This window comes from Salarias fasciatus, chromosome 13, assembly GCF_902148845.1.
Source record: "Salarias fasciatus chromosome 13, fSalaFa1.1, whole genome shotgun sequence".
Lineage (NCBI taxonomy): Eukaryota > Metazoa > Chordata > Actinopteri > Blenniiformes > Blenniidae > Salarias > Salarias fasciatus.
The window spans coordinates 18,324,259-18,351,124 of NC_043757.1; the positions used below are offsets into that span (position 1 = coordinate 18,324,259).

At 44.1% G+C, this 26,866-nt stretch overlaps 1 protein-coding gene across 5 annotated transcripts; it reads left to right on the forward strand.

The window, feature by feature from the left end:
• The first annotated feature begins 810 nt into the window (after positions 1–810).
• Positions 811–26,543, forward strand: pax2a (paired box 2a). Of its 5 annotated transcripts, none has more exons than XM_030107027.1 (11): positions 811–932; positions 2,236–2,413; positions 3,526–3,723; positions 7,144–7,229; positions 7,385–7,504; positions 8,488–8,532; positions 15,215–15,390; positions 17,260–17,380; positions 24,311–24,412; positions 25,979–26,065; positions 26,267–26,543. In XM_030107027.1, the coding sequence occupies exons 1-11, from the start codon at positions 890–892 to the stop codon at positions 26,341–26,343; spliced, it is 1,233 nt and encodes a 410-aa protein (XP_029962887.1). In that variant the 5' UTR covers positions 811–889; the 3' UTR covers positions 26,344–26,543. The 5 variants fall into 5 exon arrangements, with proteins under 5 accessions (XP_029962887.1, XP_029962889.1, XP_029962890.1 ...); XM_030107029.1 differs by having other exon boundaries at positions 2,248–2,413; XM_030107030.1 differs by lacking the exon at positions 8,488–8,532.
• Positions 26,544–26,866: the final 323 nt, after the last annotated feature.

Consider the following 26,866-nt stretch of genomic DNA (forward strand, 5'->3'; position numbering starts at 1 on the left):
CCTTTAATTTCCTTGATTCTTCACCCCAAAGTCTCATCATTTCCCATTTCGTCTCCCTCCCCTTCCTGGCTTGTCGGATGCAGGGACCTCCTCATTTCGGCTGCAGGTTTTTTTTTTCTTTTTTTTTTTTTACGTGGGCGAATCACAAAGTGTTGGAATCTATTGCCTTTGTCTGACAAGTCATCCATCTCTATGCAAGGGATCTGTGGGATGGAGGTAAGAGAGGAGGAGGAGGAGGAGGAGGTGGAGGGGGAGGGGGCGATCTGTGGGACTGCAGCTTTTAGAAACAGACACACAACGCGAGGGGTTTCATTTTCAGCCCAAAGCTTCGCTCAGGCACAGCCCATTCCGGAGGAGAGGGGGACGCGCCGCTCCGTACTACTTCTCCGTGTCCATGTTGTTGTCATCTCCGCCCCTATCTGATTAAACCACAGCGCCGAGCAGCGCCGTCCACACAGCAGAGGACGGGACAGCCAGCGGATTTTTTTTTTTCTTCCTTCTTATTCTTCCTTCCTGAGCGGAGCAGTGGAGACTCAAGCCACTCTTTTTATTTGTTGTTTTTCCCCCCTCATCATGTCCTTTAAAGACAAAGTGTGAGTCGCTGCGGCCGGAGCGCGGTGCACGCGCGTGGGTCATGCTCTGCACCTGACAGCTGCTGCTGCACACTGTCCGCTCTGCACTTCTGACGGGAGGAAAACTTAGCCACAAGTTGTTCGGACTCTTCCAACACGGACTGCTTGACTCCTGCATTTAAAAGCCTCGCCGTTGTTGTTGTTGTTTGTTTTGGTTTTTTTTTTTTGCGGATTGTTTTTTTCTCACTCTTTTAAAGCTGCATCACCGAGGCGAAACGGCGACTTCAGTCGATTACCTTTCTTTCCTTTGCTATCCCATGGATATTCACTGCAAAGCAGACCCCTTCTCAGCGATGCACCGTGAGTATGCTGGAGTAGTTTGGAGAGGCTGTGGCTTTAATCCCTGCACAAAACAACACGCGACGTATTTCCAAAGCTTTAATTCCAGAAAAGGCAAAAAAAGATATATTATTAAAATAAATGTAATTATTTCTCGCCGTTTGCCATCATTTTAATTTCCATATCTTGGATAAACACAGATTTAAAAGATTTAAAACTACCTCATAATTATAGATGTATTTATTCATTTATTCAAAAATATCTTTTACATTAAAGTTTGTTTTTAATTACCAGGAATATTTAATGACTAAAAAAAACAACCACGTCAATTTCAGAGTAAAATAATTAGAAAACACTGAAAAGTACGTGGATGTTATTTGGAACAATAACGCACGTGAGCAACGTTTGGGTGTTTTTAGCTTTATTTTTATTTCTATTAATACAGTTCTTGAAACTTTATGGTCTCTGAGGTCAGCTGAGATGTTAGACTGTAAACGGGAGAACAGAAACTCCTAAATTTAAATACAAAGCTTTTTTTATTACCTGTGAAATCGCCCTGGCTTTATAGCAAGACAAGTGTACTTTGTGTGTAAATCGACACAAACGTGACAAAATATTGTTTTCTCGTCTCTCGTGGCGGACGACAGCGAGGAGAGAATAAACCTGAGGAGGAAAACTGGGCCAGTTGTTGTTGGAACTCTTCATTTTCCTCGTGTTTACCTCCATACGATATGCGTAAAGAAGACCCGGACTCCCGCTGAATTATTCATCCCTCCCCATTCGCACAATCCAACGTTTGTAATATGAGTTATCAAAGCTTATTTTAATTATTTACAATAATTGTGCAAGGAAAATTAAACAGGGGGAAACATAATATGCGCGCCATGTGTTGGGCTGCAGTGGAGGAGATGCTACTGGAAAATATTGCCTAAGCAGGCCAGGCGCTTTTTTTTTTATTTCAAATAATTATATTTTAGGAAAAAAAGAAATAAGAAAAAAAGGTGAAGGTTCCATATGTAGTAGTTATTTTTTTTGGCTTAAGAATTTTGGATTATTTTATTATTTAATAATTATCATTTAATTATCATACCTAAAAATATATATATTTTTATATTTATGATTATTGTTAATATTATTATTACTACTACTACATGCGTTTGGCACGTGATCCACACCGTGCGTAAAGTCGATGTGGTATTTTTTTTTGTTCCAGACAGGAAATAACACACATTCAGTAGATGAGAACAGATAGAAAGGCAGGTGTCTCGAGGAGCCGCGTCCTTCCCAGGTATGTAATGTTATGTCCCCCCTCGTGCCGCTGTTGTATCCCACGCAGGGCACGGCGGTGTGAACCAGCTCGGTGGGGTGTTTGTGAACGGCAGACCCCTCCCGGACGTGGTGAGGCAGCGGATCGTGGAGCTGGCCCACCAGGGCGTCCGGCCCTGCGACATCTCCAGACAGCTACGGGTCAGTCACGGCTGTGTCAGCAAAATCCTCGGCAGGTAAAAGGGTGGATCCACCACCGACAGAGCCCTCTGTGTGTCAAACATCAATCTTCTATAGCTGCTGTATGCGCACCCAGCTCTATTTCAGCCTCAGTCATCGGTTATATAGGCAGGTCATTTTTTTCCCTCCCCTTTCTCTCTCTCTCTGTCTTTTTTATTTTTACTTTATTTTTATTTATTTTTTTACTTGAACACAGCAAGTTTTGCGTCCAAGATTTTTTTTCTATCCATCGCCTACAGCCTCGCATGAGAAAAGCATCATAATCATGAAATTAAATAAGAGCAGCTAATAATGAATAAAAATATTTCTAGGAGAAATGTGAGGCTGTGTGAATATTATATAAGACTGTAAACACTGGTGCCTGTGGGATTACTGCAAAAAGTAACTTCTCAGGCACAAATTGTAATAATTTAAGATAGAGAAAAACACAAAAAAATATAAATGAAAAAAAAACTTTGATTAAAAAAATCCTATAAGTTACGTCCCTGTATTTTTCATTAGACTAAGCGACAGCAAACGTATAAAAGTAGGTCATTTTACTTAAAGAGCACAAATGCTGTGAGATAATATTTTGAAATATATTTTTTTCAGCTATCAGAAGGCATTTCAGAGGTATTTCATTTCACACACACTGAATGTTTGTCAATAACATTTACCAATAGATCACGGTGGCACGTCGTGCATGCTGCTGTAAGCTGATGGAGACTAGAAAAGCAGGTTCTCCCCCCCCCCCCCCCCCCCCCCCTCCAAACCGTGCTCTTCCAGCTAAATTGTCCTTTGTTCTGTCCGTCTCACTGCTCTTCTTGTTTTATTTTAATGACACTGCTTTTCGTTGAGAATCCGCTCTGTTCGCTTCCCAGCTGACACTCAATTAGACCCTTATAACTGCACACAATTAATAGATTAATGCCGCCATCATACTCCTCGGTAATTCTTTTTTTTTTTCTTTTTTTTTTCCTGTTATATGTACCTGCAGAAGGTCGTTGGAGATTTGTTTCCACACAAATGATTTTAAAGCCACTTTTTCTCGCCGCCTTGATTGGATGCATTCAGGAACGCTCGATCTGTTTCCTTCCCCCCCCCCCCCCCCCCACCCCTCACGTTGCAGGTATTATGAAACCGGCAGTATTAAACCGGGAGTCATCGGTGGCTCCAAACCAAAGGTTGCAACCCCGAAAGTGGTGGATAAAATTGCAGAATACAAGCGCCAGAATCCGACCATGTTCGCCTGGGAGATAAGGGACCGGCTACTGGCCGAGGGCGTCTGCGACAACGACACGGTGCCCAGCGTTTCATCCATCAACAGGTAGGCGGGAAGAACTTTTTATTCTGGTGGAGATTTTAATTATTTATTTTAGAAAATATGTTGGTATTCGCTCCAAATGAGCACTTCTTATTTTTTTGCAAATTTGGGGGCAAAAGATGATATTTAAAAAAAATAATAATTAAAAATGCAAATACAAGTAAAGGGGATAAATCATCTCCGAAATAAGCATTTGATCTTCACACGCCTATCCGGGGTGGTCTCACAAGTGCAATTCAATCCCCCAGTGCGGCCCTTCCACTACACAGCCCGCACGGGGGCCGGGGCCGGGGCCGGGGCCGCCAACAATCACATCTGTCTCGATAAAAACCGATCAATACCGCGTAACCAGATCCAGAGGCAGAAGGAAATACCCAACAAAGTCGTTCAATACGCGGACCACACTGCGACAGAGGCGGCAGCAGCCTCTTTATTGCCAGACGATTGCTGCTTTCCAACACCGAGGCGTGGGGCAACAGCACATTTACATTTTACGCTTTTATTATGGTACTAAAAAAAATAAAATAATAATAATAATAATAATAATAATAATAATAATAATAATAATAATAATAATAATAATAATAATAATAATAAAGTCCAATAAAATAAAATAAAACATCAGTTTTGGTGCGTAAAAGTACAATAAAAGAGTTTCTGTTCCGCTGAAGCAGACACCCAACACCTTCACCTTTTCCACATGAGGCGGGAAAAAGTGGACAAAGTGTCTCCAGACAGAGGGCGGCTGGTGAAAAATGCCCCACCGCATGTAGGCAAAGTGAAAAACCCCCGTAGTGGCTGCCAGTGATGAACTTTGGTTAGGAGGCACTGTTCCAGAGAGCTGGTCATCAGCATTACATTTTAATGAGCTGAAGAGAGTCTCATAACACATCCAAGCTAAATGCAGGAGATGGGTGAGTCATTACAAAAAAGAAAAAAAAAGAGAGGAAATAAGAGAATCTGGTAGTTTTAGAATTTTTGGATTTACAGGTTTCTTTTTTTATTCTCTGATTTAAACAGAAACCAAAAAGCGTCATGTGCTTTACTCAATATTTATTCCTGTTTTGCCGGTGTGTTACTAAAAGAATCCTTGCAGATCCTGTCCGAAATGTTAGTTGTGCAACAGAACAATTAGGGGAAATCATGCCATGAGCTTCTTCATTAATAATTAACATCAGACTTTGCTTCAAAGCACAAATCAGCATTTCTTGCATGTTTTAAGTGTGAGCTCACTCATCTCAACTAAATACTGTTGGGACAAACTTTGACTTTCTCTTCATAATGTCTGATTTTAAAACATAATTCGCAGATTTGCATTATTTTTGCAGAAATTGTGCAGGAAAATATCACATTACCTTCTTTGGAAGTTAGCTAGATTTTATATTATAGTTTTTAAAAAAATACGTATTTGGATTTGCTGCTAAAAGGAGGACTGGGAACAGTGTGGAGGAGGAAAAGGGAAGGAAAAAAGGAGTGCTGGTAGAAGAGCCAGGCTGGGGAGAGACAGACACAGTGGACCCCTGGTGGTCTCTGTGGTTAAAGAGCTGACCTCTGCTCTGTTGACTAAAGAGGATGTCCTGGCTTTAAACACATTTTCCTGCATGAATTATTAAAGATTACACAGAGACTGGGTTGCACTTTGTTTTGTTGTCGCAGAGAGGAGTTTCCACACGCTGCACCATGCCCAGTGGACAAAAGCATACCCATAAGCGGCTTTCAATCATATTGATTCACATTTTAATATTTCTTTCAGGAATTTTTTTTTTTAACATCCAAACACCAAAGTCGTTAATTCAGCCATCCAAATTGCTTATTCAATATCAACAGCATGGACTCGAAACAAAGTCCTTGAATTTATGAGACTCCCCCGAGTCATGAGGTCAGATAACTGTTGTGGTGAGATGTTAGAAATTCAAATAAAATATTGATGTGTGTTTTCTGGAGGAGGCTACTAGCCTTTGTTGCCCTGCCTGAAGGAGAGAGTATGGAGGACACATGAGATAGTGAGGGGAATGAAAAGAGTCTGATGTACATTTTTACCCCTGAGGAAGTTAACCCCATAGCTGCCTGGCTTCCAATTGAGAGCCTCTTGCTGGTCTCTGCATGCACAAGTGAACATTTTTTGGCCTCATCCGAAGGCCCTAAAAACACTGTTTTGTCTGCTTTTTTTTTTTTTTTTTTTTTATCTGGAGTTCAAGAGTTTCCAAGTGGGATTTCTGTCACTTTACAGTGCTGCTTGTTATTGGATGATCTGGTGTTCATCTGTCAATCAAAAGATTACAGCAGTCATGGTTTAATGTAATGCGATCATGTCCCATAAGAGCTAAATCTGAGCTGGGGTAAATCCCACTGTATCTCTATCTTTGAACGAATTACAGCAATTGCTACATTTCTAAATATACAATCATGTTTAAGGCTTTCTCTGTTCTTGCTAAAAATATTTTAACACTTGTCTTTATATAACTGTTGTGGAATCAAAGTGAACCATAGATTAAAATACTTTGAATGCGGAAGGTGTCCAAGCTTGGGCCGGAAAAAAAAAAGATTCTGTTGCTTTACTATAATTTACTATAATTCAAAGATCACCATCTGCATTCGCTGCTCCTTTGCTGCCATTCATAGCCAACTCTTCTATCTGGTCATCCCAATCAATAAGCACTGATCCCCAGTGAGCCGGGATGAGTCCTGTGCGCAAGTAAAAAGGCCAAAAACTACAACCGACACCCGAGAGAGCACAGTCAGACGTATAGAAATAGGAAAATGAAGAGGAGAAGACTAAAAAGAGAGACAGAAAAGAAAAAGATGGGCTCTGAAAGACAGCCATTGTAAAGTACAGTAAAGCGGACGGCACATTGGAGAAGTAAGGAGATGGGAAAAATGAGAAAAGAGGATGAAGGTGGGAGTAAAAGATCAGATTTGAGAGATGGAGAGAGAATGAGAGAGCGAGGGGAAAAACGAGGGAGAGGGGAGCCGGAGAGGGAGATTATTAGAGCTGGCCAGGTAGAGCCAGTCAAGCTGATCATTGAGGTGAATTGATGTGATTTCATGCTTTGTTTGCAAGATCATTCAGACCAAAGTGCAATGAAGACTTTCCCGCCACATCACATCTTACTGGTATAGGGACTTTATCATATTTCTAACCCCAGAATCCAGCGAGATTGAATCCACCATCTCAGGGGGCAGCTCCTATTCACACTCACACAGGAGCACAGAGATTGCCCTTAAAGCCCGGAGAGTGGCCATTTGTGACTTGGGGCCTGAATATGAGGGCCAGGAGTGAACCCAAACGATGAAGCACTTGTACATGCACGGGCGTAAGTGGATGTGATGTGTTGGAGCGTCCCGCGGCGGCTGGTCCGGTGTGAAATCTCAATGCTCTGGAAGCGCTATTGATTGATCCGTGTCTGTTGTTCACTTTGCCAGGATTATCCGCACCAAAGTCCAACAGCAATTCCACCCATCACCCGACGGATCTGTCACGCCGCTCTCCACGCCTGGCCATACCATAGGTGAGCGCCAAAGCGGCTGCACACAGATCACACAGATGAACTACGATGAAAAAAGAAGTCGTCTTATGGTGTCCATTTACAAACTTGGAGACGCTTCTAAAATTCGTGACGCCTAAATAAACACCGGCGCAGGCTAACACAGCTTTCTCTGACAGTGCCCAGCACAGCGTCCCCTCCCGTGACCAGTGCCTCCAACGATCCTGTAGGATCCTACTCCATCAATGGCATCCTGGGCATCCCGCGCTCCAACGGCGAGAAGAGGAAACGAGACGATGGTACGAAAAAAAACACAAGACCCTCTTTGTTTTCCCGTCTTTTTAATTCTCCTCATCGCTCGTCTCCCACTTCTTTTTTTCCTGTGTGTGAAAAGCATGGCGTTTATGACAGCGCTGCAGCCAAGTGTGTTTCTGTATGCTGTCTCCAGTGACTTGTTATGTTGTATATCAGGCAGGGCGAGTGTTGAGGGAGTGCTGTGATTCAATCAGTCTTTCTGATGCCCTACATTTTACCATACAGATACGCCTACAGAGCAGCATCTCAATTTTATACCTCCTCGGACGTATTGTAGATTCCCCATATAGCTGTCATACAACTGTAATTCCCCCTTGGCACGACACCAGCCCCGAGCTGTTCTGGGTTCTCAATCCTATAAAGCAGCAAAAGGCAGAAAAAGAAGATATTTTGTCGGCCAGTAACTACAAGCCAATAAATATTCCGTGCCACATCAATACAAGAGGACGCTTCTGTTAGACTCTGAACCTATTTAAGTCTGAGGCGAGGCATTAAAATCAAGGAAGGAAACATGAAAACATGCAATATTTTTGACTGTATACTAATACTGGTAAAGAACTGGCAGGCAAATAGACGCAGACACTCTCAAAGATTAAGAGGGAGCCGATTCGGTCCAAGTCAGAATTTCTCATTCCGAGGCAAGAGAGTGGACACACGCTGCCTGAGGGCTAATAGATTATCGGTTGTGCAAACAATTGGCTTTTTTAATGCCTATGAATTAACATGTCCCTGGTGGAGGCTTGAACAGGTGTAGGAACAGACCGGCGGAGGCAGGGAAGAGGGCTCTGTGTGTGTGTGTGTGTGTGTGTGTGTGTGTGTGTGTGTGTGTGTGTGTGTGTGTGTGTGTGTGTGTGTGTGTGTGTGTGTGTGTGTGTGTGTGTCTGATGGGATGATATGGTTGAAATTGATCTCAAAGAGCACTTATCAAAACAGGCCACTTCCTTCTTTTATGTTTCTGTCTCTTTAGTTCTCTGGAGTGGCAACCACTTGGATGGGAGGAAAATAGGACATTGTAAGTTGAAGATAGAACAACCTTTTCTTTTGCTTTGGTCTGTCAGATCACTATACTCTCCTCTCACTTGTTGTTTTTGCTCTTTCTGGGTTATAAGTTTATGAGGTGTGATGTTGATTTTTTTTTTCCTCTAATGTATATAATGATTACAGAAAATTCAGCCAAAGTAATAAGAAAATCACATTTTCTATGTAATAGAATATAAAGTCGCAGACTGGCTTACTGAGAAATGTTTTCAGGTCTGCATCACTGTGGTGAACAACACAGCTCACCAACAGAATGTAATTCAATAGTAATTTTCTTTTTTATTCTGGTGAAAAAAAAAATCTGAATTTTGTGTTTGATTACATTAATATTTAATTTGTCACCTTTAAACTTTGTCTTTGTTTCAGCTGTGTTAGCACTTATTTTACAGACACCTCTGTAAATACATGTAAACATAAAATGCAGGAGCTGAGATTTAGTTCATCAAAGAGTTGAGAATATTTCCAAAGTAATTTCTCGGATTTTTTGCACATCTGTAAAACTAATCAAACATTTTGAACTTAGAAGTATTTCCTATTTATGTGGGGTTTGCTGTGGTTTGACCGTGAGGAAGCTCCCGGTCCTCGTACCGGGGATGTTGTGATGGCAGCGGCTTGTGATCCCGGTGTGACTGAAGTCAGTGGTTGCCCTTTTAGGAAGAAAAAGGTCCCCATTACTGCAGGGCTGTAGAGATAATGTAGTGTGACACGCGTTATGTACACCAGGTCCCCGTAAGACGAGCTTCAGGGACATAGGTGCCATAAGAGCTATTAATCTGTCCTTGTCATGTGTTATTGCAAATTAAAAGTAGCATGTTACACTGGACGGCTCTGAGTGAAGATGGGAGGGGTGGTGGGGGGCGAGAGGCAGAGGAGCAGAGGAATGGGAGGGAGGGAGTGGGCTTGTGAGGGGAGGAGGAGGATGAGGAGGAGGAGGCGGAGAGCTGGAGCGAAGGGACCTCAACAAGGATTGAGCAAGAACTAGTTTTTAGGATTTGTGCAGGTGCGCATCTCAGAACGGATGTGTCTGGTACGTGTGCGTTTCTCTGACTTTGTGGTTTCCGATGCTTTTCACACAGTGACATTTAAAAAGAATTTGCAATTCTGCAGAGGAAAGCTATTAATTCACAAATTAACCCCCCCCCCCCCCCCCCCCCCCGCCCCTCCCCTCCCGCTATCTTGGATGTGCAAGCTATCGAAAAGACAAAAGAAATAGCCTTAAGGAGGGAAAAGAGAGAGTCTCAGTCCTATCTGTGGTAAGATTGGTTTGCATGTCTGCAAGCAGCGATACCAATTATGCCAGTGCTGGGAGAATGCGTCTCAATGCGTCCCTCTCCTTCGCTGCTGCCCCCCCACCCCCACCGTCACCACCTCCACCACCCCGAATCTATCCATAGCCAGATTTATTTGTATATCTCATTACAGGAAATGGAATGTTGTTCCTGCCAGATGCATTAATAGTGAAGTGGGGAAATTAGCCTGTTGTACAGCATGCTCTCACTCAGTCATTTAAACCTATGGCGGAGGTGGGAGCCAAGAAGAGACGGAGAGGATTGGATGACAACTGCTGCCTGATTATAAAAATGTGTATTACACTGCAAGAAGTTAATGCACTCGTTTAAAAAGTTGGAGCCTCGCAGGAATTTTCTCCAAGACGACTTGGAGTGAATTAATATGTACCAAAGCTGCAGAGATCGCTTCTATTTTTACAAGAAATGTGGTTTCTATTGGTGGCGCGGCCTCATGTAAATGTACTGTTTTTCCGGTCTTGGCGATACAGTGACAGGTTATCCCTGACCCCGCTCCTGTTTGCAGTCAGGTTGATGTGACCTGAGTGCATGTTTCCCTCACCGTGGGCCTGCTGGGTCCTGGACGGGGCCCAGCGGAGCTCCCGGGAGGACAGGCAGTGAGGAGCGGCGGTGATAAATTAGGTGGAGAAAGCAAAGGTCATAACTTGTGATTGTAGCGTGGGTGTGGGATGAGTGTAGAAGGAGCTGATGAGTGTGTGTGAGAGAGGACGGGGGGGGGGAAAATGGTGTAGCAGGTTGTTCGATGAACGCTGGCAGCAACGGGAATCATATCATTCTTCAATGGCGTGAAAAGAAATGTACACCACAACGGTTAAGATTTGTTCAGATTTGATAGTTGGCCCTTTTGGAGATTGTCCAGAGTGTATCTTTTAACACATTTGACCCATTTACTGCGTTTAAATCAGTTAGTGTATGGATTTGAACCAGGGCCTGCGCTGGTTGACTAGTCAAGCCACTCCATGACAATGAGTCAATAGAGGATCACTTTAGAAAATAAATGCATCCAGAGCGAGGCAGAAAAAAAAAAATGGAATTATGAGAGCCATGATGGCTCTGATGGGGTGTGTGTGCAAGAGAAAAGCCCAGGTTTGAGAGAGGCCACAGAGCGGAACATAGAGACAAGAAGCTGTTAGGGCCCTGACAGTAGCGGAGGCACAAAAGGGTCCACACTGCATTCCTCCCCCTCCTCGGCTTTATCTGTGTTTCTCCTCGGCATTTCATTCCTCCTCTTATTGTGCACCTCTTCCTCCTCAGGCTTGTGGCATAAACTAGTATTTGCATCAGGCAAAATGGCTGCAGGAGGACCCCACGCGCAGTTGTAAACAACATACAATGAGCCCCGTCGCCAAAATACAGAGAGAGCAAATTCACTCAATGAAGAGGAATCATGTCATAGAAAAGTCAATTACTGGCAGCAATGCCGAGAATTAATGGAGCGATGCATTACTCAGCTTGAAGAGTGAGAAAAGTAGGGATACGTTAATTGCATTTCCACAAATACTCAGCACACGGGGCGGCTACATTAAACGATAGCTTGGTCCAGAGGAGGGAGATGAAGACAGAGGACAAAGAAACACAGAGGAGAGGTAATGGAATCACACGAAAATAGGCCAAAATGCAATGCAAAATGTATTATTATTATTGATTTAGGTAAATAAAGGAAACCTAAAATACCATAAAACAAGTGATAAAATGATCTGAATGATCTTTTAGCGTGTTTTTCTACTATTTCAAATAATATTTAGAATTTCCTGTTCTGTTGTGGGGTATTTTAAATAACATGTAGATATTAACTCAAATTTAATCAGCAGCTCATGAGAAGAAATATATTTTTCTTATAACAAACACATCAAGAACAAATCAGCATATTGAGATGTGGACAGCAGTACCCAGGAATCAAACCAGCAACCTGGAGTTTTAAGGCCTTCCATCTGCAGTAGATCCAACTCATAATGTAGTCAATTCACAAACTGCTTTAATGTTATTGCTGTTTTTTTCCATGATGAATGCTCTGCATCAGCCTGGGTCTCAGGATATAAAATAAAGTAAATAAAATACCTGAAGAAATGCTATTGACAAGGCCTCAGTGCTGACAGTGATGCTTATTTGATATCTGCTCTCACTGTGCCTGCTGACAGTCTGTACACTGGTTGGTGGTGCTAAATCGAATTAATAAAGCTCTTAAACACGCCACAACATAACAGGATCTTAACAGCCATGGCAGTGTAGCTGCCTCTCTCCTCTTTCTCCCCCACCCCACCCACCTCTCTCCTTTCCGCTTCAGAGGTTTCATAAATATAGCTAGCTTACAGCGAAGGAGTGTTCACCCTCTGGGTATACCAGTTTGTTTGTGCTCGCTCTCTCTCTCTCTTTTTTTTTCTTTTTTTTTTTTTTTTTTTCCCAAGCTCAACAGCATTTTTAAAAACATCAACAAATGATCCGCAATTTGCAACAGCATCATTTCACCTATCAGCAGAGGACAAATAAGTAAAGAGCTGACTCGCAGTCTCTGATCTAGGGAACCCCGTGTCATTGATTTAGGGAGGGAGGCCGGCAGAGTGCAGGAATCCATTTGCCTTTCAAACGAGCCTCCGCGTCGACTCTTCTCCCAGTTATCTTATCACAGGAACAGGAGAGATGAAAGGAGGACATTAAGGGCCACAACGCCACCGTAGGACTTAAACATCCCCTTTAAAGACAAGGCAAAACACATCGGCTTTGATGCAAGTGAGATCTGAGAGAGAAACACTCACACACACACACTCAACTCTCAGGTGATCTGCGCACATGTGATGTTTGGTGGATAACTTTTATATTTTCATAAAATAACTAATTAAGAACAGTTTATTTTTAAATTCCTCTACTTGAGTTGGAGCAAAGCGGCAGAGTTTACTTTTTAAATACATTTTGATCAACTTGAAAATCCAACTTTTGGACTTGAGGAAAAAAAACAACAACATCCCTCCAAATGAGGCACGTACCGTTAGGTCTGTCCGCACTCCTTCGTCGTGTCACTGCCGCTGATTCCTGTTTTTATCTCGGCTCGTCTCCTCGGCCTTTGGTGTTAAAACAAAGAGACGCAGTCAGCTGGTGCTGTGGGAGTGATAAGAGAATACCTGCTGAGACACCCGGAGGGGGTGAAGAAACACTGAGGAAACGAAGCAAGCCAGTCAATGAGACAACACACACGCTCGCACACACACACACACACACACCACGCTCTGACAGTCGGGCTTCACACTTCACTTGACACGCTGACTGTCAAAGGATGAATCTGATTTATTGCAGCGATCTTATGATATATGTCAAACATGAACCCTTAATGGCAAATTCTGAAAATAAATGATTTACTATTATTTCCATTTAAAGGCCAAATCAGTAATTTTTGGGCCACATAAATTTGAATTATATTCATGTGAATAATTTCACGGGCGAGAGAGAATATTTTGTGGGTTTGAACTTAAAATGGCCAAACTCCGTTGCTCCACTTTCGAAACCAACCTCTAATGACGCCCAAGTGTTTTTACATTGACGGTTATAAAAACCCAAGCTTGCTTTTATCTTTACTGTATTCTTTTTGTCCACATTTAGACAAGAGAAGGCGCACCAAAAAGAGCCCTGTGGTGGAAATCAGTGTTCTTTTTACTGCTTGTTCAGGAGGCCTTATTAAGGGTGTGTGGAGGTGCTTAGTATGAGCGCAGTCCTCTGGAGTGAATGGCAAACACTTGCTATTGATCAGCCTTGCCTTTTTTTTCCCTCAGACCAGCTGATACAAGGTAATTAATGACTCCATTTTCTGCTGTAACACAGAGAACAACTGAATTTTATACAGCAACACTACCCACTGCTCCACCGCAGCACCAGCAACCTTCACTCAACGCAGCAAAAAATAAAATGAAAAAAAAAAAAAAAAAAAAAAAACGTCAACGCTAAAATATTCTTCCAACTCGCGGAAGGAAAAAGCTGTTTTTGTTTTTTCAAATGAATGCTACGCAAAGCTACAGTCAATATGTATTTTAACACTGAGGCACACATGCGCGCCTGTCTGCACATGCACACGCACACACACACACACACACACGTAGCCAATTGCAGCCCTCGATTCCATTCTCTCCATGGATCTATTTCTTGGTGCGAATCGGGTTCATCCTCTGGCCTCAGCCATTGAAAAAAGGTCAAGCAGCCGAGCAGAATGGCAATAACGCCCCTGAAATGGTACCATCAGTGGAACATGATTGATCAATTGAATTCCATAGCACAGAAAAATGTGGGATTAAGTAGAGTATTATACGCACAATGAGTTGAGGCATGATGTTCATTCCAAGTTCATTTCGCCTCCCTCCTCTGCTAGCGGATCAGGCAATCAATAGCGGCCTTGCATATCATATATCACCGCTGGCTCGCCCAGGAGAGAACATAATCTGCTGCAAATTTAGAATGACAGATTTGTACGAGGGCTAAAGCCCTCATCCGCTGTTGGTGGCGCAGTATAGCGAGGAAAAGGGAGGGCGGCGGGACGCAGCCAGCAGAGTGGAGGTTCCTGGAATGCCGGCTGCAGGTCTCAGCTCCAGATTTTGTTTTGTATTTTATTTTATTTTCAGTGCTGGGGGTGTGATGAGTGAGCAGAGGGAGAGCTGCAGCGGCAGAGGTGGGCTCCCCGGCCGGCTTGATGGGGTCAGAGATCAGAGGAACGAGGGAAGCATGGGCTCATTTGTTTATATAGAGTGTGACCAAGTGAGGAAATGCATACACTTGCCCTCGACGCCCCGTCCTCATTCGGCCCCGAGTGCCGTCCCTGCTCCGTTCTGCTTTCAGAAAGAGAGGAAGCGTGTGGGGGATGGAAGGAGAGAAAGAGGGAAGGAGAGAGGCAAGGGTAATACGTTCAGGAGGAAATAGTACAGTTAAATAATGGCTCTCCATTTCCCGCTGGCAGAATGAGAGGCTCTGTATGTAATCGCCGGCCCTACTTTCTTCTCCTGAAACACACGCTCTCCCTTACAAGTATATATTTGCACTGAAGGCAATCCATCAATTACCGCGGACCGATCACATGATGACCATGCTGATGGCGACTAGAGGTGGGGGAGGCAGAGAGCCGCTTCAGCGACTGCATGTGTGTGAGAGGAAGGGAGAAAAGCCAGGTCTGACGGGGGGGGGGGTCTTCTGAATTCACCACCGCTCCTTGTGCCATTATCCTCATAGACACTGAGCTCTGAACATTTTTGCCTCATGATTTTTTCACCAAGCTGGCTCGAGCCGTGTCCTGATGCAGAATGTTGTCACCCTCCCTCCCTGTCCTCCCTCCCTCCCTCCCTCCCTCCTTTTTTTCCCCTCTCCTTCTTACTCTAGATGGCTCTGATGGCTCAGGCCCGGGCAGCGACTCTCAGGGCAGCGTGGAAAGTTTGAGAAAGCACCTGCGAGCGGACGCCTTCACCCAGCAACAGCTGGAGGCCCTGGACCGTGTGTTCGAGAGGCCTTCTTACCCCGATGTCTTCCCCACTTCAGAACACATCAAACCCGAACAGGTCAATGAAAAAATTATTCTCACAGATTCAAAACGTTGTAAATTGTTCAAAAAAAAAAAAAATTCCACCTGTGACAAAAACTCTTGTGCTACTTTTTGCCAAAATCAGTCTACAAGCCGACAACCTAATACAGCAGATAACCTTTATTTACATACTTTAAACTGTTAAACAACAAGAGACTATTAATTTTTCCATTGGAACTCTACGTGGGTACCCATGCAGCCTTAGCAGTGCCCTAATTGAGTTCATTTTCATCTCTGCGCGATCGTGGGGAATTACAGCGGCGATAAATCAGAGGGACAGCCCCTCAGCCTGCTATACAGCTCCTAATGCAGCTAATTACCAAAGTGATTTCTACGGCAAGATCAATACCAAAACGAATTGGAAATGACTTGCAATCACAAAGAGTGGAGGAGAAGGTATTAAAAAGGCGAAGGGGGGGAGAAAAACGGCGTCAGAATGGTCCAGAAAAATCAGTTTTAATTTAATGTAATATTAATCAGACTGCTTTCCACTCTTTCTACGCACCTCCTCTTTTCTCCCTGTTTCCAACACCCCCACCTTTTCTTAAACTGGTGAAAAGGTGGGATATTAGGCTATTAGGGGCTTGTCTGGTGTCTGCGTCAGGGCATTAAAAAGCCATTTTGAAGAGGCCAGGCTGAATAGGCCTCATCCCTCCCACACTTCTGGCAGCCATGTGGTCAGGTCATTCAGGCCCCTCTGTGCTCGCCACTCGCCCTCCGCCCAGTCCTGCCCAGCCCTACCCACAGCCCATCTGCATGACAAAATGGCTCTTGTGCTGCGGAGGCCCAGCGGAATAGAGAGGAACATCCAGCCTAGTGCCAGGGAACAGTTGTAAGCAGACAATTAGAGTTTATCTGGGATAGAGGCAGACAAGACTGGGGTCACCAGCTCGCCCCTGTGGGACCCCGGCCCCATTGAGACAAACAGATGCACACAAGCACTCCGAAACAAATACTCGTAGACACTGCTGTGTGCACACACACTTATCCTTTCAAAGAGAATCGGGTCAGGAAGTGTCATCTCATTAACAAACAGGATTCATCTCGACCGCGAGCGGCCTGAACCACAGATTAAAATGAATAAATACTGGAGAGGCTTGGATGTGGATTAAGTCTGCTACTGGTGCAAAATATGATAGAAACTACAATGTGATAACATAACTTGAACAGCACAGTATTGTTTTGTGTGTGTGTGTGTGTGAGGTGAAAAATAAATCCAATCTAAAAATGAAGAGACCAATAAAAGCCTAAAAGTCACAAACAATGCCATTTAAAAAGAACAACAACCCTGTTTTATGTGTTCATCCTAGAGGCAAAGCACAAAGGCCGATTTTGAGGTTGTACTCCCCTTTAAAAAACATACCACATGTCTCTCCTGTAACAAAGCCCTGAATGTCTCCTCCCTTGACTGGTCACAGGGATGACTGCAGTGGAGCACAAAGAGCCAGCTGACACCCCGTCCTTTCACTCCTCTTCCAATCCCTCTCTCATCCCTCTCTCTCTTTCCGCCTTCTCCTCAGACAAGCCCTAATGCATGCATACATCATCATAGGTCTTGGTAAAGCACAGGAAGCAGGGTTGGGGGCCATGTTCATTGGAAATTTTCAGGAGGAAACAGCGAGAGGATCACTGGCGCCTTCCTCAAACAAACCCCAGGCTTGTTTCAGACATATTCTACACATCCACGCCTAAACTGGCAAAGCTGCTCCAAACCTGACGTCCATAAGAGCTCAATAGTGACATTAACTAGATCGTGACCTGATCTGGTGGAATGTGAGATTTAATAAAGCCTGTGCTGAATTGCTCCTTTTGATTGCCACCTGCTCACGTGTGAATCTGTCCGCAGGCAAACGAGTACTCTCTCCCGTCCCTGAATGCCGGCCTGGAGGATGTGAAGCCGAGCCTTTCCACCAGCGCTAGCTCTGACCTCGCCTCCAGCGTCTCCCAGAGCTACTCTGTTGTGACAGGTACAATCTGACTCATGCTACATCGCTCCCAAAAAAAAAAAAAAGAATACACCGGGCTGCGGCTCACCCACAAAAACCTGCAGCACGGCGATCAAACTTCAAAGTAACATGTCGTCCACACGGTGTTGAACTGTTCAAATAGCCAACTTTAAATGTTTTCTACAGCTCTGATGTCTTTCTCTGTAACCAAAATACTCAATTATCAGCAAGATCTTTGTAATGAGATAGTTGCAGCAGGAAAAAGTGGAGGGAATAGTGTCATCTTGAGTAAGCATGACTAATTTCTCCATGAATATTTACACTAGAAATGCAAATCCTAAAACTTTATCAAGCTTTTCTTATTTACAGTACCATATGATCACTTTCAGCACATATTTCGAAACTATATAAAATCACAATTAAAAAAAAAAAAAAAAAAAAGCTTTTGAAGGCACTTTTTTCATCCTCTATTAGTTCTAAGAGATATATCAACTGAGTCCATTAAAATCCCACAGCTCTTCCACACACCGCTCCTAACTGGCTGCTGCGTTGGCTTGGATTGGCCCGATAACAGATTGACTAGAAGCACTTCTCATAAGAGACAGCTGCTGTTCTCGCCGTGACACGACGTTGTCATCAAAGGCTATCATAGCCTGTTGATTGACAGCGGCTGGAACAGCACCGTGGCTGGCTGGCTGCCTCACGCTGCGGAGGGAGTGTGAGAGAGAGACCTGAGAGCCAGGCAATGAAAGAAAACACTGAAATTACTGATTTTTTTTTTTTTTTTTTCCCCCATCTCATGAACCGATTGCTCTTTGCAGGAGTAGCTTCTACGATAAGTAAAGGCAGGTGCGGAGCAGTGGATATCATGTAGTGTCTGGATCATATAACCTCCACCGTCCCAGCCTGTTTTTTGCACGGTGGCTTCTCTTGCTCGGCTGTCCATGTTGATCACCACCTGGTTAATTGAAATATGACTTCATTGTGACTTCTGAGGGTTTTTTCCCCAGGAGAGGCGAGGCTCACTGATAGCCACATTGACTCCAGAATGATATGCCAACCTTTTAATAAAAGTCCCATAATTATGCTGTGGGAATTAGACTCAATGAGTGTGCCCTGTGTGCATGTGTGAGAGAGTAAGTAAAGACGAGGACAGCGTGATTGAAACCCGCAGTAGGCCTGCTCATATGATCTCTATAGTTCGGCCCCAGACTCGGGCGCAGAGCGACGGGAAAAGAAAGACCCCCTTTTTATTCCGGAATATGTGGGAGGTAGCTACGCCCCAGAAAGTTGGGCCTCAGGAGAAGAAAGGTGTGTTTTTGTCTTTTATGCTGGGCTCCTCCTCTGAAAGTGGTCTCGCTCTGGGGAGCACACTCATAGCAGGTGGCCTCCGAGCCACCTGGGGTCCTGGGGGCCTCCTAAAGCGAGACATGTGAGGGCCACAGAGTGCATAAAAGAGGTGAACTGACAAAACTTTTGGCAGAGTGGAATATGACAGCCTGTTTTGGATGGAGCCGTTTGAAAAATGTGTTTGACTATCTTGAGCACCAAATTAAACCCAAGTAATATCCAGCACGCATTTATTACTTTATTTTCACGACTATGCAAACTAGTGCATTAGGCATCTGATTGTGTGTAGGTTATTAGTGCAAAATATTCTTTCCGCCATTAGCAAACCCTGTAAATAGGAACGAACGCCAAGGCTGAAAAAAATGCTAAATTACCTTCTTCACTTAGGCTGGGATCCAATTATCAATAAATTATGCTCGCAGACGGTATGAAGCGATGAGATTATATTCATTCTTTAAATGTTTTCTGCACCCAATTAAAATCCACCCAGTTATTGATCTTGTTGATTTTTATGTCTTGAAATTTGCATAATCTATTAAAGATGAATGATTAATGAAGTGCTCAGTTTTGCAGTTTAGGGGCGCAGGCACAAGCGATGCCGACCATCTTTGTGTCCCCTGTTTACCCTAATGTGTGAAAGAGACAGTTACCTAGGAGGGAGGCCGATTGGCTGCCAAGCCAGAGTGAAATTTAGTGCAGTGAAACCCACCGCGAACACTAAAGAAGAAGCTCACTCATCAAGAAAATCTGAATAAATCCATATTTAAATATTTATTTTATGCAGGAGCATTTGCTGCACTTTTATTTTTTATTTTTTTTTAAGAAAGAAAGAAGAGAATAAATGCAATCTTTCTCCTAGCCAGGTAAAATAATAGTGGCTCCATGTCTGAGTGGATACAAATTCAAATTGACTAAATTCATCACTTCCCTTCAAGTAAGAACTTTTTGTGTTTGTGTGCAGCTGATGGATGTTGTGAACGGCGCAAATACCACACGTTATGATTCATCATTGGCTCTCATCCAGTGTGTGTGTGTGTGTGTGTGTGTGTGTGTGTATTTGTGCCGTGACAACTTAAAAAAAAAAGTAAACAACATACAGTGCCCTGCAGATCGTGTACATCTCGGATTCAGTGATTCTGATCCTACTTGCTGATTTATATGTGGAACAGATTATGTTTGCGATACTTCTCCATAGTTTAGCAGGGCGGCGCCCGATGAGAGTTCAGTGGCGTCGGATCAGGCTGGGCCAGATAATCATTCTCCACAGAGCCTGTGGGACGGCCGGGTGTAAATGGGCTCCCCTCTGCCCTGGTAAAAACCCACAAGATGAGACCTGCTCCCTTCTTTCTTTCATCTGTTTATCAATTTCTCATGACAAAAATTGTACAGATGAAATTTCAGATTCATTTACACACTCAAGTGTGGTAGTTTTAGATTATTTATTTATCTGCTTTCTGTTTTGAGCTGGCAGCATCGGCTCTTCTCTGCTGGGTGGCGAACAACAAGCAGCCGCCTGACCCGCGGTGCCTGGTGTGCGGCCTGGTGACAAACGGCTTGTCTCCACTCAGTTCACACCTGCAGCCGCCAGCTCGGAAATTAATGTTCAAATCACCCCCCGCCGCACAGACGGGCGCACGTGCACGCACAGATAGCACGCTAAGCTTTGAAGACACATTCAGTAATGAGTGATGCTGAAGCTGTGGATGTGGAATTTGAATTTAAATTCTTCACTCATTCAACAAACAAATGCAGCTTTTAAGTTTCTATTTTGTTGCTCCTGTCAGAAAAAGCTAAATATATTGTTCATAAGGCAAATATTAACCAGACTAACATTAATTCTTTGTTATCTGCCCTCTATTCATCTTTCTCTCAACAAAAGTGAAGTTTTGTTTGAACATACTGTAAAAGAAAAAAAGCAATTCTCCTTAGATCAGATGGCAGCTCCTCAAAACAAGAGTTCCGTGAGTAAATGGTTCACGCAGGAAAGTTCCTCTGTGTACGTTTAAAAAAATGAAACGCTCACTTGGGGGAAGTCTGCTCCAGCTATATCTGGAAGCATCGCTCTGAGGACTGTTGTAGGTTCTTAAGAGTCCATTTCTATGGTTGATGGGGTCTGTAGATGCGGTGGAGCTCAGACAGATGTTGGAGAACTCTATACCATCTCCCCTCTCTCAGAGATGTGTTTGCTGGGGAGAAAAGTCCCCAAGGACAGCGAGTTTATCTTCCATCTCCATCATCAGGGCTTGTGATTTGACAGGCTCCCTTTACCCAGGCGCTGCCTCGTCTCCAGGACAATAAGCAACACCATGTCTGATTAGTTTCAGAGTTCAGTGGTCTTGAACGCAGCATTTGTATCGGTTGTTGTTTCGTTGTAACCCCTGTCTGCCTGACAACGTTTGCTCGCGGCGTTGAGAGAGCAGAGGCTTACAGTAACATGCAGGATATGTGAGACGCGGCGTCGGCAGACTTGACCTCATGTTTGGCGACTCCATTCTCATCCCAACGCTCAGATTAATGTCCCGGAGATGAGGTGGACGGTATAACCTGACAACAAGCTGCTCTCAGGGATGATGATATACTGTGACTGCATGAGCAACGTTCATTTAAACAAGCCATCTCGGGCGATCGCTGCACGATCTGTGTTTGAGAACGACGATACTCCAGGGCTGAGTTGTTTTTCCTCACACGAGCATAAGAAAAATACACCATGTTTTTAAATCTTGTGTGAATCTCATTCTTTTATGGTTGTTTTCCATGCAATTTCTTGGTTGGCTTTGTTGGAAATTCATGTTTAATTCAATGATTTAAGCTCGCTGTGATCATGAACGGCGATGAAAGCAGCAATGCATCAGAATTAGTTGTATACAGAACCATATTTTCATGGTGGTTTAGACAGAAACAAGGTGAGGCTTTCTTTCTTTCGTCCTTGACTTGTATCAGCTGTATCTGCTTTCTGGGTATGTAATGGAGCTAAAAAAAAAAAAAAAAAAAAAAAAAAAAATACTGAACGGAGACTCTGGGATTTTGAAAGCTGTTTTAACTTTAAAAGCTTTAACAGATGACATGCTAGCTATAATTAACTGAAGAGGAGAACTAAGCACAAGGGATTTGCCGTCATTCCCGACTGCAGACCCTGTTTCCTATAAATTTCTGACGGAGGCTATTTGGACAGTGCATTCGACAAAGTTTTGGTCCATCCAATTAAATGCAAAGCCCACTCATTAGAATATCTCAATTCATGGCAGATATTCAAGGCAACCATTCTCTTTAATGATCTGATCATACATTGAAAACATACAGTTAGGACCATGTTGCTCACACTGCAGCGGAGACAGTTGTCTGAGATGAGATGAGACCGCGTTTACTGTAATTGCAGCTCCTTACTTCTACAAATGTCACACGGATAAGGAGGGAGACCGTATGGGAAAGCAACGAGTTACATCGCCTGCCTGTGTGATATTAGGTTCTCCGGGCTGACACCGGTGCGTCCCCTTTCCATAGAACGGCCTTTATCTTAATGAGGAATCGCAACACACAGTCCTGTTGTAAAACAACAATGATGAGGGAAGCAGCTAATGAGGCTATCATGGTGTCGGGAAAGAGCCATCTCTCTCTCCACAGAGCCCGGCGAACAGAGCGAGCTCTGCGGCAGAGGCCGGAGACAGAGCTCACATTGATTGCATAGGTCTGAGAGGCAGAGCCGGTGAAATGAAAGATGCCAAGACTCATCAGCTAAATTAGATCAAAGTGTAGAGTTCTGAACTGTCTGCAAGCCGATTGTTTGGTTATTTGTGGGAGTGATTTTGTTGTGAGAAAGCAGCCGTGAGATTATGTTGTTTGTTTTCCCAAAACCTTGGGGAAATTTTTTACGCATTTGAGCTTGATTGATCAGGCGCGATGTGTTGTTGCAACATTTCACTGGTGTATGTTCCCACTTAGTTGAATGAATTACTGCTGGGTGCGTGTGAGATTATTATTATAAGCTATGTAAATGAACAAATCGGGAGCTAAAGACTGCTCATCTATTCAGTATTCATATATGATGCCTGGTGTTGAGTTCTTAAAAGATAAGTTTATTGCGCACGAGCAAATGCACTTCTTATGATGATCCTCATCCTTATGGCCTCCCATGTTCAGTCTGATAAGGATCTGGAGTTCAGTCTCTTGTGATTTTCATTATCTCATGTCTGTGTCATGCTACATGAACGATAACATTTTAATATTTTTTAGGTTTTTACCTCAGATCAGCAGTTTCATTGTTCATTTTTAAATCTATACTCCCATCTCACCATCCATGTGAGTATCCGAAACGAACATGCACAGTACGTGTAAAGTTGTATGTCTGCATTGTATCAAGTTTTTTTTTCCTTTTTTTTTTTTTCTCATCTGCCAGACTCTCACCCATCATATCCACCTTCCATGTGTGTAAAGAGAGAGCCCCATGAGGCGTCTTTTGCCCCCTTCACCCCTTCCTCTGTGGGGGATTCGGCTCTAGCTGACTTCTTGCCCCACCAGTCCAGCCTCTCTGTAGATGCCTCTACTCCCAGCTTCCTTGCTCATGCCCAAGGCCCCTGCTTCAGCCAGTATGCCAGCCAGCCCTTTATCGCAGGTACAACTTCAACCGCAAGGCCCCATAGACCAGATCAAACCAGATCAATCAGCGTCACTCTTATTTACATCTGTGTTCATTTTTAAGGCTGTTTAGTCATTCTTAATCACGCGCCAAATTGAAGCTGCCGCCTCACATGTTGCTCTGTGGCCCTGCTGTTGTGCACACAGGACCAAAACTGACTGTTTGGCTCTCATTAACGGCGACTGCTCCCTCTCTCTCTCCCTTTCTCTCTCTCTCCCCCTGCTTTCCTCCACATCTGACCCGTTGCTCGTTTTTCTCGCTAACAATAGGCCTCCCAGTCCTTTCCAAAGGAAGGCCAAAGTAGGGGGTTGCAAAGGCAGCGATGTAGGGCTGATGCCGGGGCCTGGCCGGACCCGTATGTCTCGGTCCTGTGAGCCCCTCCGTCCAGTCAGGCTTGCCGCTGTCACTGTTAATTACAGGACTGAATGTGAAGCAAAGAACACAGAGAGCTCTCACTGGTGTGACGCTCCCGGCATTTTTAGCCCTTTAGGATATTTCTATTATATTATGATTTACTCTGATTAGATAGAAAACAAGCAACCTCGTGCATCAGGAGGCAATATCTCACATGTTTTTGATCTTTCTCTGCATTTTAAATAATTCAATTTTACATCTTTTCAATCAAAAAAGAACTGATTTTTCTTGGTCATACTGAATTGACAAGTTTGTCTCACATATTTTAAATTTAGTTCCTTTTTCTAACCATTGCCATCTTTAAGAAATATATTTATTTCCACATTGCTGCTGATTTATTTGAGTCTATACAGCCTTATCACAGCAAAAAAAATGGTCGAAAAGATGGAAAATAAAATGACAGTTGTGGAAAGTCAGTCTTCCTCTAACCTCTTCATTTCTTGCCTAATCACGGCCACACATTGCTTTAACTCCTGAAACGAAACCCAATCAGTTGTAGCGTTTCCGTTGGAGAGTATCCATGTAATGCGGCGCATCCCTCTGTGTCTCCACAGGTCGAGACATGGCCAGCACCACCTTACCTGGATACCCGCCTCACGTCCCCCCAACAGGACAAGGAAGCTACCCCACCTCCACACTGGCTGGAATGGTTCCTGGTAGGTCATCCTGCTCCATCTTTATGATGCCATTCATTTTACTGTTGGGGTGGGGGGGGTGGGGGTGGGGGGGTATTTTCATTAGTCTCCTTCAAAGGTATCGTATAGATGTCGAGTTCGCTCAATAGTGCCCATGTACACTAACAAAAGCAGAAACATGAAACACACCCTGGCTGTATTGAGACAGTTAAGAAGCAAAGCATTGCTTCTGACTCGAAGGATTGAAGCAAGCTTGTTATAGCTTTGTTAGACTGCGGTTAGCGTGCGGTTAGCGTCTGTGGATGAGGACATTAGATGAACTCGATAGGCGATCACCACAATCAGTGGCCGTGAGATAGGACAGTTCCTCTCAGTTACACTCCAGCTCCCAGCGCTCATTACCCTCGCCGTGTCCACACGGCGCACTCTCACCAGCCCCATCGATAAACACTGCTTTTGCTCCTCTCCTCGCCTCCCCGGACACCCAGGGCTGCAGAGCGTATCTCTTTCCCCTCTACTTAACCTGCAGTTCAGGTTCACAGCAAACAGTTAAGGGTCAAAACACAGAGGCGTGGAGGGCCTGTAAATATTTAAATCACTATCTCTCTCAGGGATGAGCTCGAGTTACACAACCGGCGGTGAGGATGCTATAGCGGCGAGTGTGCGTAGATCTCTCCTCCAAACAGCTGAAAACACAATTCCCTTTATAGCTCGGAGACGTATACCTCTCACGCTGACCAATAATCAAGTGAACTCAGTGTGCATGAGGGTAACATTTTAAGCGCATAAGCAGAGGTAAAACCTGATGTCTCGGATCAAATTGAGAAAACGCGCCGTGCTTTATTAGAGCGCACGCCGCCGGAGAGTTCTCGTGGATATGCCAAACCAACAACGCTTACAAGCACAACAACACAAATGCCTCCGTTTCCAGAGGTTGTGGGTTTTTTTTTTTTTTTTTTTTTTTATCATCCAGCGGCGAATGACTAAGATTTAGTGACCGGCTCCAAACACTGTTAAAGTAAAGGCCATTCTTCAGCAGCTTCATATAAAACCCAGCCTTTATAGTCCCATAAAAGAAGGAAACCTGTGGACCCACAGCATCGCTCTGCCGCCCGTCCTCCTCACCACAACCCGCACAGGGAGGACAATGAGAGAAAGAGAGTCTCTGAGAAGCTATTAGGGAGTTTTGAAGCGAAGCGTCATCACTTCAAAGCAGGACCAAAAGCACACAAGTCCTACGTTAGAAAACACAGGATATCCTGAAGGCTAACAGAGGATTAATAAAACAACCAATTCACCTGAGGGGACTGTGGAGCTTTACGAGGAGCGATGGCAGAAAGGCCTCAGAGACACCGCTGCCACGTAACGCAGAGAAAAGTCTTTTTTTTGATATCATAACATTGTATCAGACGAGCAGCACTTTCGAGTCTGATTATGCTGGAGATTTGCTTTTGTTTAGTTTACTCCTCAACTCTTTCTTATAATTTCTCATGGGCGACTGTTGGTTCTTATCTGTATTTTATTGGATTGTCAGAGATCCTAAATTGGACGTTTAATATCTTACAAAACATTTCCTTTATTCTGCAGGAGGAGATTTTTCTGGAAATCCCTACTCTCATCCACAGTACACGACTTACAACGAAGCATGGCGGTTCAGCAATCCAGCATTACTAAGTAAGTGACTTTGTTGACGTAATCTTTTACAATGATTAACTAAACCTGGTGCGAGCATGCTCTCAAAGTAAAATACCTCGCACAAATGACACGAAGCGCTCCAGGCTCTGAATACTTTCTGTCCCTGGACCTTCACGCATTTGTCACACGTGACGTTTGACCTCATGGTTTCCAACGGCTCGTTCTTCTGTTAACTTTCAGGTTCCCCTTATTATTATAGTGCCGCATCCCGTGGCTCCGCACCTCCCACTGCTGCCACTGCCTACGACCGCCACTAGTCACCCCGGAGACCAGCTCAAACTGCAGGGCCACAGCTTCGGCCTCCATATTGTCCCCGTTTGAGAAAAACGCTGAGGTCGAGGGGAGGCGAGGCGAAGTCCCAAACAAAAAACACCCCGTCGTCCTGCGTCGCGTGGAGGACGGAGGGGCGAGGGCGACGCCGGCGCGCCCAGCTTCAGCGTTAAACACACCGGGTCAAAGGGGCATCTGGAAACTCACCTATCAAGCCCTCCCCTCCCTTACAGGCCTGAACATTTCCAGAATGACTTTAAGAGATTATATAAATATATATATTATAAAATATAAATTGAAGAAAAACAGTGTGAAGAATACCCTGTGGAAAAATATTGTGGGTTTTTAATTTTGTTCCTTTGTTGCTGTTGTTGTTGTTGTTATTTTATTCATGGATCCTCACATTCCTTTATGTAATAAACTGCAGTATTTTTCTGCTCCCAAGAGAGAAGTGCAGGGGAGGCGACAGCGGCCCCCACGGCTCGGCAACACTGAGAATCGATGTAGCTT